At 35.2% G+C, this 13,554-nt stretch overlaps 1 protein-coding gene across 2 annotated transcripts in view; it reads left to right on the top strand.

Moving 5' to 3' along the window:
- The window catches only part of LOC121423761 (sodium bicarbonate transporter-like protein 11), a 61,896-nt gene extending 56,313 nt beyond the window's left edge, over nucleotides 1–5,583 (top strand). For both annotated transcript variants that reach the window (XM_041619247.1, XM_041619246.1), the window contains 3 exons: nucleotides 1,142–1,337; nucleotides 2,589–2,758; nucleotides 3,164–5,583. In XM_041619247.1, coding sequence (XP_041475181.1) covers nucleotides 1,142–1,337; nucleotides 2,589–2,758; nucleotides 3,164–3,227 — 430 coding nt within the window. In that variant the 3' untranslated portion in view covers nucleotides 3,228–5,583. The remainder of the gene's footprint in view (nucleotides 1–1,141; nucleotides 1,338–2,588; nucleotides 2,759–3,163) is intronic.
- Nucleotides 5,584–13,554: the final 7,971 nt, after the last annotated feature.

Here is a 13,554-nt window from a genome sequence, read left to right as displayed (position 1 = left end):
ATGTGTATTATATGATTCATATTATAGTGATGTGGATTCTAGTTAGTTATTTGATGAGCAGTCATTATACTTTACTCATGACCATTCATCAATGGTAATTGGTAAATCTATGTGCTAGGGCAAATATATGACCAGTCACTTGTGCATGCACTTATTTCCTCATGTTGAGATCCACTTCGTCATCTTCTGGTAGATAATGATGAATGGTGACTGTTTATAAAACATCTTTTGAATCCCTGCAATCTTTGTTCGATGGAATATATAGATTTAGTTAATTAGCATAAAGTCTTCAGTGGTCTGCCTGTTACAAATCTTGCAGATCAAACTACTGCCTAAGTTTGCACCCAGTGCTAATGAGACTTGGGGCTTGCATTGATCTTGGAGATTTCTACAGACAAATTAATGACATTGTTCCCCATGACACTTGACATGATAATCATGACATCATATGACGTGAGTTGTAACATCAAATTAGAATCATTATTTCACGAGTTTGTCAGCGCAACTATGGTCAATTGTTTTAAAGACTTGACTGCCAAAACCATGACATCATTCCACCTGACTCTTGACATGATAATGAAATCATGACATTGTATGACGTGAGTTGTAGCATAGAGATTGAATTATTATGATGTCATGAGTTATCATGAGTTGGTCGGTGCAACTTTTATTCCATTGTTTCTAGTACTCCTTTCATAAACCTATCCTCCAATTAGCCGCCTAAGAGTAATGCGGATAATTCAATAAAAATTGCGTTCACAAACTCCGAAAATAAGCCACATTATTGTTACGAGCGCCCGTCCTGAAAAAGGCGGATAATCGTCATGACAACTGGACACGCCCCCTCCGATGCGGTTGTGTTGGAAAAGGGGTGACCTTGTGACCGCACCATGGCAATTATCCGCATCTTTTGGAAATGCGTTCATAAACTCAAAATCTTGTCCCGATGCTGCTATTATGCGGATAATAGCAGCATCAAAATAATGCGGATAACTCTGGTCCGCCTCCAATTTTACAACCAAATTATGCTGCTATTAGCCGCATAATTGGGTTTATGAAAAGGGTATAAGACTTGTCCCCCTAGTACCATGAGGCTTGAAAGTGATAATTCCTAATGCTTCTAATCTCTGTTTCTTTGCAGTGTGGTGAGAGTGAGAGAGACCCGTTTAACAACGCTCTTCTCACACATCATGATAGGTCTATCTATCATGATGTTACCTACCCCACTTCAGTATATCCCTAAGGCTGTCCTCTACGGCCTATTCCTCTATATTGCGTATACCGCCCTCGATGGCAACCAGCTCTTTGAACGCATCGTCCTGCTCATCACGGAACAGGTAAGGATGATCAGAGCTGCCAATTAGCAGCATTTTATCCTGTTTAGGAGGATTTTTAAGGGGGATGGGACACTAAACATGATATTTCCCCTTGAAGTAGGATATTTGAAACTTGTAAGAATGATGATTTTATGATGATTTTGGTATTTTTTTCAAAATTTTTGAAGGAAATGGAACTTCAAGGTTGGCAGCTTTGGATGATTGTCTTAATGTTTCCATACAGTGATTTGAAATGGCCCCTTTAACAGTCAAAATTATTTTCCTATTAAATACTCGGGAAGGAGGGGGGGTTCAGGTTAATGCATAATTATTATTCATTAATTCAAATAAATTGTTAAAAAGTAATAACTTTCATGAAAATGGACGGGTCTTGCAAATATCTTTCATACCAAATTTTTTTCCCACTTTAAATAACTAATGCATGTGGAGGTGTTTCACATTACACTAGATGTGACTTAAAAGTGAAACTTACAAGACTGTTATCATATAGTGTTATTGAAATCCACAGTAGCACAAATATTTGAAAAGTATCCGCAGGCTTATTAACCACTCAATCTACACTATCTGCAATACCAATTTTAATATATGTGTACTATCAGATGCAATGATTACAGTAACTAACAATTCTAGTCATGATAAAAGCCACTTACCATTTGATACATAAAATGCTCCCCAGAGTCCAGTATTAATAAAAAAAAATTGATTGATCCAGACAACCATAACTATGGAAAGCCAGGAACACCAACATCTAATATGCTTGTTTGTTCACAATGTTTTCTAGATATGATATGTATTCATACATACATCACATTCATTATGCTCCTCTTTGTTGACCAAGTACATTTTACAAAGTTTCTGTAGCAAAAATTATGACAAAGATGGATTTCCATACAGCTGAGGTTGATCGAATCAATTGTAACTCTCTGTAAATAATCCCCAGAGGAATATTACTTTTTCTTCAAAGAAAATTCCACCTGAAAAACATGTATACTTTAATCCCAATTATGTGAAAGAGCTTAATATGCTCTTTCATTTGATACCAAATTAGTCATGGTAGTATTTATATTTCTGAAGATATAGTAAATTTTATGATGTTTGGCAAGCGAACAGATTTCACTGAATTACATGGGTGTATGTAAACTTTTGGCCTCAACTGTATATGTGACAGGGCTCTGCTCAGCTTATTACTCATGCATTATTTATGATCATTCATGCATTATTCATGACTTGTCTTGTCATATCTTGCTACAGGCTGCGTACCCTCCCAACCACTATGTGAGAAGAGTACCCCAGCGTAAGATGCATCTCTTCACGGCTGTTCAACTCTTACAGCTTGGTATCCTATGTGGGTTTGGCTTCTCTCCGTGGCCCTACCTCAAAATGGTCTTCCCTCTCCTTATTCTCACCTTTCTACCTATTAGGTAAGTAGGATGGTCATCACTGGTCATTGTTAAATCTACGCATTGTTTACGCCAAATTAATGATGGATTATGTGCACACACACAACCAATAGTATCAGGACCCACTTTTCAATCATATAATGAATAATGTTCTGGAAAATGGGATGTGGCTATTCATAAAATTGTTTTTAAGTTATACGCAACTATACACAAAACTGGTGAGCCTTTATTGGGTGTGTTCAATTAGATACACTATCATTTTGATTCTAATCAGCTACAGTTCAAATCTCATCTACATATATGTGCCGCATATACATAGAACAGAATATTATCATTACTATTTTTTGTTGTTGTTTTTATTATGATTATTATAATTATGAAGGTGGTATAAGTTAAATGGTATTGTTTTTATCTGTCACTCTCCAGGCACAAGTTAGTACCATTCCTTATCGACCTCAAATTCCTGGATGCTCTGGATCGAAGCCACTAGGATGGTCAGGCATCAGAACGGCCGCTCGTTTCTATCGCCCATGGTGACAACGACAACAACATCCAAGCTCCATGTGTGACCATTGCTCGTTATTTCTTAAGCATTATTCATGATTACTCATGCATTATTCATGATTATTCGTGCGTTATTCATGATCACTCAGTCATGCATTATTCATGATCATCACCTCAGTCTCCTAGAGAGATGGGTGGGCAAGAAGTCAACGTGCAACACCTTATGATCGTAGTTTCTTAGACAACCCTTCCTGTGTACGCGTCTGTACAACCACCTGTTTGTCTGCCTGTCTGTTTGTATGCAGTTTACTGTACATGAAGCACAATCTTTCTTCTGGGTAGGTCAGCCTTGAAGAGCAGCTTCAGGCTGTTTCGAGCCAGAACGCTATATCGAGATCTCCAAGATCACATTGGTTTTGCAGCTGAATAGAGTTGATTAATTGATTATAATCTATAGCATTTATATAATGTCTATCTAGTTACCAATTTGTAGAGGGTGCACTATGTATTACCCAGTCTTAACCCCCACCTCCCCTCCCATCTGCTACTGTTGCCAGCATTTGGTGCATTTAAAAGATTAATCCAGTTGGTTGTGCATTCACCTCACCTGGGTTGAGAGCAGCAGTGTTGATGAATACCTTGTTGAAGCATATTAGATCCTTGGTTTGGATTTCTTGTGATGAGTATACAATCCAATGACTTTATTCTTATTAAAAATTTATCGAATGATTCTTGGCAGAACCTTCCCCCCACATTTTGCATTGAAACAAAGTAGTAGCAGTCCAAAGTAGTAAATCCAGTTTTGTCCCAGTTGAAGAGGGATCACTGGAATCACCCCCCACACTCGTGGCAGTCGCCATTAACCCCTTCTCCCCCCCTTCACTTTGTATGATTCAGTGCATCCTCCAACCTCGACCAAACCCTCGTTCTTCCCCCCCCCCCTCCACTTGCCTCTTCCATTGTCATCTTTAGACATCCCCTCCTCGAACCAACAACCGTGAGCCCTTTCTTAATACATGCCCGTCATCTCTCCTCCGGCTTATGCCCATATAATATGCCTTTGTGCATAAAGTGTCAATCTCCGGCATATGGACACAATCATTGTATTGTTTGCACTTGGCCATCTGTTAGATGAATTGAATGAAAGATGAATGAATTTGATTAATGTTCTATTTGCATCTATATGATTTTAGAATAATTGGAATATTTTTTACTCTATAGCATATTCTTGATTGAGTAATAGGCCACATATTGAAAAGGCTTTCCCCATTCTTATGAACAAGAGGATAATGCATAATGAAGTGTAATCGTGTTGATAAAGTTGATATCTGTTGCAAATGTTCATAATAATTCCCATGTAACGCCTGGTGGTATACAAGAAAGTTGTAAATATTTTGTTGTTCATTTCAATGATCACTGACATGAAATGTACCTTGTTCTATGCAGGAATTTTTTGTAGAATTCCCATGAATATGTACATATGTTATTAAAGATTATAGAGTTCAAACATATTTTTGCTCTTCTTTGCTGTATGCTTGAAAATACGGGTGAAGCATTGGCATGTAAATGAATTAATGTACTATCAACGAGGCTAAAGATATTATCAATTGTGGATAACGATACTTGCTCCTATTCCTATTTGTCTCACAATGGGTGGTCAACAAGGAAATGAAAATCACAAAAGGTGATTTCAAGTCCGATGTTGGCCTTGCTGTTGGTGTTCAAATTTTGATTGCTTCCCCGTGCTCCAAAATTTACTCAGAATTTGTAAAACTTATTCAGATCACATTATTGACATCTCAACAACTAGTGAGTGACTTTTCGCGACCTTCATTTTATGTTTGGTGTTATAATCGTGTAAACATTGCCCTAACACCAACACCAAAAGGTCAACTCTGAACTTGAAATCACCATGTCATCTCTGACTCCTCGTTGACCACCCATTGAGGGACAAACAAGAATTATAGTTGCAAGTAATGTACTATTATTGGCATTAAATAACTAGTACTCTAGAAACACCTTTATATTTATTTGTCCTTCAAATGAACTGCACTCTTATTCATATTCATTATAATCAATGTCATTTGACTTGTGATATAAAATATGACATTATTTATTTTTTTGTGACTATATCATGTATTTGTTACTTGATGTGTTCTGACTCTTCCTGTTTTATGCAACTTACATTCAAATCTCTGTATACAGTATATTTGATTAAAAGGGTATTGATGTACTCAGCAAAGAAACTAAAGTGCACTGAAGCATGTCTATAGAGACTGTCCGATGTAGACAAAAGTGGTCTTTATGAGCTAGTTCCAATAATGCATGTCTTAGCGAACACATTTCAAGCAAAAGCAAACTATTTATAGACAGATGGTCACTAAAGCAAGTTCAACTGTAATTGTATTGCATTTCATTACCCAGCAGGGATGTCACATCAAGTTTCTACTTGTACCTTTTAAATGACTATTCAACCAGGGGGGTGTTTCACAAAGATTTAAGTATGACTTAGAGTCATACTTGAATACCGAGTTGCGTACGGTATAAAAGGCTTGCCGGCATTGGTCAGATCGTGTCAAGAGGACGCGCACTAATGCATATCTATCAATAAGATCGCGCACTAATGCGTATCTATCAATAAGATCGCGCGTTGCATATCATGTACGCATCGGCATTTAAGTGCAACTTAAGTCATACTTAAATCTTTGCGAAACACCCCCCCACCTGCACTATGGTGACATGAAAATCAAAGCATGGAGTAAATAAGACCAGCATTTGTATCGTGCAAAATACTAGCATTCCTTCACAGGGGATAGATGTCGAAAACGGCTTCTTTTAATCTATTAGTCTTCAGGACTGACTTTAGCTACTAAATGATGATTTTGTCAGAGTCATGACTAGTTGTCCATATCTATTCAGCAAAGATCTTTACAATCTCTGTATGGAAATGTGCCCACTTGTTCCCACCTCAATTGAACAACCATGTATGAATATGCCACAATGAGAAGGATTATATTTCTTATTTTGGGGCAGTTGTCACGAATTACAGAGCAATTTCATTATATTAATACATTGTGATTTGCCATTGCTTGTCCAATTTTTTAAAAGTTGTTTGGCTTGCAAACCCCAAACCTTTAACAATTAACATTCATATTTATTCAGATTTTTTGTCGATATTATATATTACTTATCTTAGTCAAGTATAAAAGTGGACAAACTTCTGAATTTATGAGATTCTGATTGCCGGTATCAAAATCAAACTTTAAAAATCAATTACAACCTGTGGTTAGCTGCCGTATTCATGATGCAATAGGGTTCATTTTGTGCAATGGTCTACTATCAGAATCAGCATTAATCAACAGACAAATAGGTTTAGCTCATTTATGTATTGAGGTGGGAGTGAAATTATTTCTTTATTCTTTAGCATGCTGTTTTAATCTTTCATGTTTCCCTGTTATACTTTATGCTATCAACTTATTTTGTTGCTTCAAAATCCAGTGTAATACTTCTCCTTATAAGTTGCCAAACTGTTCATGTTTTCTTTGAACCTTGAAGAAGAACTCTCAAAAAAAGCGTACACGCTGTCCTGGAGAGGGTCTTCTATTGCAAAATAATTCTGTAGAGGCTTATTTGATGTTAAGTTATTCATTGCCAGCACTAATGTTCATTATTTGCTCAAAGGTTTGTATCTAGGTTTGTCATATTTATTGTTTTACTCAGAATTTTACTTTGTAAGCAATATAGTACTTTGAATTGTACTCATTTGTAGTACTCAGACATACTGTTAAGAAGGTACCAGTTATCAACTTATTTGGGGTCAGTTTTGATCTATTTATTCTTGAGTATGATTGAAGTGCAAAATTCTCAAGAAATATTTGTTGCTGCGACCAAACATAAATATTTTGTGTGCAATTTTATCAGGACCAGATGAAATGTGACCTGCTTGACCAAGATAAAATCGGCATTTAATATAGATTAAGGTGCATATATAGTGCACTCTATTTATTGTTTTGCATTTATATATTGTGGCTGCATTGGTAAAAGGTGGCATATTTATTACTAACTACTGTTGTAACATGGTATATTATTTACAATCTTAACCAGGGACTTGGAGGTACTTAATAATGGCACCAAAGAAATTTCATGAGTTAATGGGCATTCAGAATATGCAGTGCAATCTGTCTGTGTTGTTCAAAAGTTGATAACCAATACCGTCTGAAGTGAAATGCGATGATACATACCAAAGTTTCATAAACGGATATCATCAACCAGAAATCTTTTTCTTTTCTTTCTTTTTCAACTGTTGGTGCGATATTATGATGCAACTGTGAGCAAAGTATGCGATCTCAAACGTTTGAGTAGTACCTATAAAGGCATTGAAAACAATTCAAAGTACTTCATATTTATTGATATATGTTTGGGGATTCTCTTTGGAAAGCTGAGACCATTCCCATACCGTAGAAACAGGTGCTATTATTGTGCTATCAAATGAGGCAAAACATTTGTCATGAAATAAAATTCCATGGTCAGTTTACTTGTTGTTTTGAAATCATTCATGTGCAAAGAACAAGTCTTGTGGAATATGGTACTGGTTAAACTACAATGGCGTAGTCGTGGTGGTTATTGATACATGTATACCTACTTTACTTGGCATAGTACTGCTGAATGATAATATGTCCAACAAAGTACTGCTTTGGTTTATTTCATTCTGTAAAACAAAGTTCATTCTTTCATTGTTGATACAACTCTGGAGAAATATTCAAGTGAAAGTGTGCTCTTTTTACATAGTGACTGTGAACAATTTTGTTTTGTTGATGTACATGTAAGGCTGAATCCTTTTAATGAATTTATCAATTCACCAACTTGATAATTTACAGTTCACCTTGAATATCACTTTTATCAGCCACCTTTGTAAAGGGTCCTACAAGTCTAAAGGAGGCCTCAGAGTGAGTGTAAACATATATACAAAGTGTCATTTTCACAGCTGCACTGATATTAAAAGCATCCCCGCCCCCTTTCCTGTTATAAATATAATTCCACATATCTATTCAATTAGAGTTTATTTGAATTTCTTTCCTAATGCTTATCGATGCAGACGATACCTTTCTAAAATACATTTGAAATTTGTTCAGAATGATATAATTTTGACAATTCATTTTAATCCAATAGGTTTACATAGACTCACAGGCCTGTTCTTGCTTTCTATAAAATGGTATAAGCTGAGCAGAGCCCTGTAACATATACAGTTGAGGCCAAGAGTTTACATACACCCATGGAATTCAGTGAAATTTGTTCACTTGCCAAACATAAAATTTACTATATCTTCAGAAATATGAATACTACAATGACAAATTTGGTATAAAATTGAAGAGCCTATTAAGCTCTTTCACATTATTGGGATTAAAGTATACATGTATTTCAGGTGGAATTTACTTTGAAGAAAAATAAATAACATTCATGCTAAATGTATTCTATTGTTTTTTAGTATATTTTCAAACATCGTTTCATAGAAATATATAAATATCAAATCTATGATTTATATTACATTTTCTATCATGATATGTCACCACTGAACAAAAACAGTGTAATCTGACATTTTTGTGTGGAGAAGTAACTAGCAAAAATATGAAATGTTTTTGTCAAGTTTTAATTTCTAACTTGTCTGAAATATGAAGATTAGGGGGGTAAACATGACACCTAAATATTTTTCAGCTCCTGATGACAAAGCAATGTGATGAAGGGGCATGATATACGCATTTGTTTGATATCAAATTCGTCATGAAAGCACAAATATGCACAAATATTTTATAAGATACAGTAGATTTTATGATGTTTGGCAAGTGTCAACTTTTCTTTGAATTTCCTGGATGTATGTAAACTTCTGGCCTCAACTGTAGCTTGATTATAGAGCTGTTTTCTATGATTAATTGCATTGATAATTGCGATTGATCAATCGTAAAAGTCATCCCCAAAATCAATTGCTAAGCTATATGTTACAGGGCTCAGGGCCCTGTCTTACAAAGAGATATGATTGATCCGATCAACCACAACTATTGATGGCCATCAACATCTAAAATGCATGCTCAAAGTATTTTCTAGATATGATGTACAGTCATACATTTATTGTTTCTTGAAAATTCAGGGTGGTTTTCTTTGCTTACAAAGAACATTGTGCAAATTCATTGGCGGCGGAAGCCAAACAATTTAGGGGGGCCACCTTTTTGGATGGACACGGACAATTTTTGACAAGCAAAAAATAAAATGAAAATTTAGAGGGGGGGGGACCGTCCCCCTCCCACCTCAAATTTAGGGGGGAACTGTTCCCCCCCCCTTCTGCCACCTATGTGCAAATTTCCTGGGAAAAAAAATTACATGTATCACGTTATTGGATTTCCATATAGTTCAGGTTGATTGGATCAATGGTAACTCTTTGTATGATGGCACCCTTATCTACTGGCATACATGATATTAGAATAAGTGTGCATTCTTCAGCTTTAATGTGCCAAAGCTAGAACTAAATGGGATGTCAAACAATATTTCAGATCCTGACAATCTGATTTCATGTTAATTTATTTTGTAATTATGTTTTTCTTGTAATTTCAGTGTTTTGTTTGTGCTGTGACCTTTTGCTTTTCATTAAGATAATCATCAATTATCTTGCCCTACGTAGACTAAGAAGGCAATTCTCTGAGGTATGCATATGTGTGTGTGTGTGTGTGTGCGTTTTGCTACTTGTTCTATTGCACTATTGTTGTGTGACTTGCATTTCATAACTTGTGTATTACATCTACATGTATATTCCTCATAAACATGTATAAATACATATATTATATCAAATTGCAAATTATATGAAAATTAAGTGTATATAAACAGCTCTGCTTCTTAGAGAAGACAATGTACATTGGTGTAAATTTCACATTTGCAGATATTGTAGATTTCAAGGCAAAGGGAGAACGAGGCGGAAACAAAACAAATTCATGTGTACAGACTATTGTTGACTAATCATTGAAGTGTGTGCATTAGATTAATTTGAAAGAAACATTGTAAGAAAAGTGTATAGGAAACACCTGAAGCATGTGCCCCAAATGTAATATATGAACAATATACGATGTTCGAGTTTAAGGTGAAATGATATGTGAACATTTATAAGCGATTTTTTAAAGCTTCCATAAGAATTTTGCAGTTTCACCTTCCTCAATTTATAGATTGAGGTTTTTTTTTCATGCACTTCTTCAGTGTAGATATAAAACATGCATAGTGATGATAATTGAATTTATCGCAATTTTTTTTTTGGGGGGTTTGGGGTAGTGAATTTCAAGAATCATTTCCATTTTTCGACATTTTTATTCATAGTTAAAGGTCAAGTCCACCCTAGAAAAATGTTGATTTCGATAAATAGAGAAAAATCAAACTGGCATAACGCTGAATATTTCATCAAAATTGGATGTAAAATAAGAAAGTTATGACATTTCGCTTATTTTTCACTAAACAGTGATTTATGCACAGCTCAGTGACATGCAAATGAGACAGTCGATGATGTCCCTCACTCACTATTCCCTTTGTTTTTTTACAGATTTAACAATAAGGACCAACTTAATTGAACCAAATATAGTATTGAACAATACTAATTCCACATGTTAAGGGAGGAATTAATCTTTGTTTCACTTGACAATGAAATAAAACTTAGATTATTTCATATTTCATAGATAAAATGCAAGATAAGTAGTGAGTGGATGACATCATCAGTCTGCTCATTTGCATACCGATCTGGATGTGAATAGAACTATTTTGTGAAATTAAACGAAACTTTTAAATATCATAGCTTTCTTATTTTACATCCGATTTTGATGAAATTTTCAGTGTTACGCTTGTTGGATTGTTCTCTTTTTATTCACATAAACTTTATGTTGGGGTGGACTTGTCCTTTGATAAACTTGTCATGTTTCTGCACATTGTAACCGAAGACAAACTCTGAAATGCATTCATATCCTAAACATGAAAATGTATACTTCCTCCGTAGAAAGACAATGAGATGCATTCCGGCTATTTGTTAATCAACCTGAAACTTAGCTTCCACTCACGGTGCTGTTTGAGAGATAGCTGGATATGTATTTACCAGGGATGTTTCATGAACATTGCCTGACATATCACTTGAGTTGTTTCTTGGAGCAATCAACTATCCAAACCTTTAAAAAATGACTAAGATTCACTCTTTAATTGGGAGGATAATTTAAAAAAATTAGAAAAATCACAAGCTCAAATAAAGGCTTATTTCATTGAACTCGTTTTCCATACAAATGCAAAATTTGTATGGAAATTTTGCTATCATCATATCATATGCAACAATTTCAGTAGCCTTTTAGAGATATTGTGATTTTGCTATCATGACAAGATGAATGAAATCCTGGCTATTTCAGTTAATTTTAGCATTTGTGAAACACCCTCTCATTGACAAGTTGTCATCATCTTATAGTTACCATGGTAACATTCACAAACCAGTCTTCTTTGTCAATCAAAACCAAGGATTTCACTGAAATAGAGCCAACAATTCGTTCAGTGCCGACAACTCTCATGAAGCATCCCCGATTACCTATATGCTAGATTTACAAAATAAAATAAAATTATTGCAATTGAAATTAGGTAAGATATTTGCACCCATTAAAATAATATAGATTTGGGCATGTCTCATAGAGCTGTTCATAAAGTTAAGAATGACTTTAGTAACAGTTGTACTGTGACAAACTAATTATGTATCCAAATTATGTTAGTGCATTATGCTAGATAAATGAGCAGATATGGATCAAACAGCCATAATTTAAACACACATTTTCAGTACCAAGATATTATATATTTATTATGATTTAGGTGAAATTAATGAAATTTCAAATGTACATTATTAAATTTTAGAGGTTTGGGCATACATTGTGATCCAGTTGCTGATAGTCGTCTTAACATAACAAACAGCTTTGTGAAACATGCCAATTGTAAACCATGTAAACCATTGTGAAACAAGTCAATTGTAAACCATGATATAAAGAAATTTACAATTTACATCAATAACTGGGATATACCCATTTGATTTGCTAGTTCATTACGATGAACCTGCGTGCCGAATATAGAGTACACAACTTTTCCTGCGCGCGCGCTGCATCTCCCTACCAACGCACTATCCCAAGATCGTCGCGCAATTTGGCGTCCATTTCCTCTTTTACTTTCGCCTGCGGTCGAGTGCAGTCGCAAGCTAAGTACACTCTCAAAATTGCATTTCTGTTTTCCGTTTGGATACTTTATTGTGCAATTCTTCCCTTATTTCAATCTTATTTTCTCTCATCTAAGATTGTTATAGGATTATCACGTCGCGCGGAGCTTCCGTGATATTATTTTAACGTTTCTTGTCCCTCTTCGTGAGTTTGTTTTTTAAAGATACGTTTCTCACAGGCGGGTTGTCTTCACCTCTCCGCCCCATAGCTCCGCGCCTTCCTGCTCGGGCGTTGTCTTCGCTCCTTTTTAATTCTTTATACGACTCGTCGTGAATTTAATTGATTTATTTCTCCACAGATAGGTTCTGTAGGACGTTAGGAGCGTCGTATTCCAGCCTCGTTTCAAGTTCTTTGTCTCTTGTTTCGAGTTAGTTGATTGTTCTTTTGTTTCAATCAATCCTTTGTTCTTGTATTTATTAATTGAATTAATTGGTTAATTGATTAATTAATTAATTGATTGATTCTTTTAATTCTTGACTTGCTCCTTTGCCTCGATTCAAGTTCTTTGTTTCTTGTTTCGAGTTAGTTGATTGTTCTTTTGTTTCAATCAATCCTTTGTTCTTGTGTTTATTAATTGATTAATTATTCAATTAATTAAAAAAAATATATATATATTTTCTTTCCTTCACAAGAATACTTAGAATTTTTTTTTAGGAAGCCGTCTCCTGTCAGCGTTCGTCGCCTTTGACTCGGCCTTCCTTCTCGGGAAAGCTATCTTTGTTTTCCCCCCCTTCCTTTTCAGGTCAGCTACCGGTCTCTGGACTTATAAATTTTTTTTCTTAAACTTCTTGTTTATAAAAAAAAAAAAAAAGAAAGGGAATCTTACTCCCCTTTTTTCCTTAGCTGATCCTCACCTCAAGAAAAATTATTTTTTCTTTTGAACAGGTGGACACAACAAAAAAAAAAAAAAAAAACTTAGTGTTTTCTTCTTTTTAGATGCTTCCCCCCTTCCTTCTTTTCAGAATTTTGGCGGAAGCAGATTCTTGTTGTGATAATCAAATAATTAATTTTTCTAACGGACTTCAGGGACAGTGTCTCTTAATAATTCTTAAT

The sequence above is a fragment of the Lytechinus variegatus genome, chromosome 11 (genome assembly GCF_018143015.1).
Source record: "Lytechinus variegatus isolate NC3 chromosome 11, Lvar_3.0, whole genome shotgun sequence".
Classification (NCBI taxonomy): Eukaryota; Metazoa; Echinodermata; class Echinoidea; order Temnopleuroida; family Toxopneustidae; genus Lytechinus; species Lytechinus variegatus.
Note: the sequence above shows the minus strand (reverse complement) of the source record. Positions and strands in the feature narration are given on the sequence as shown.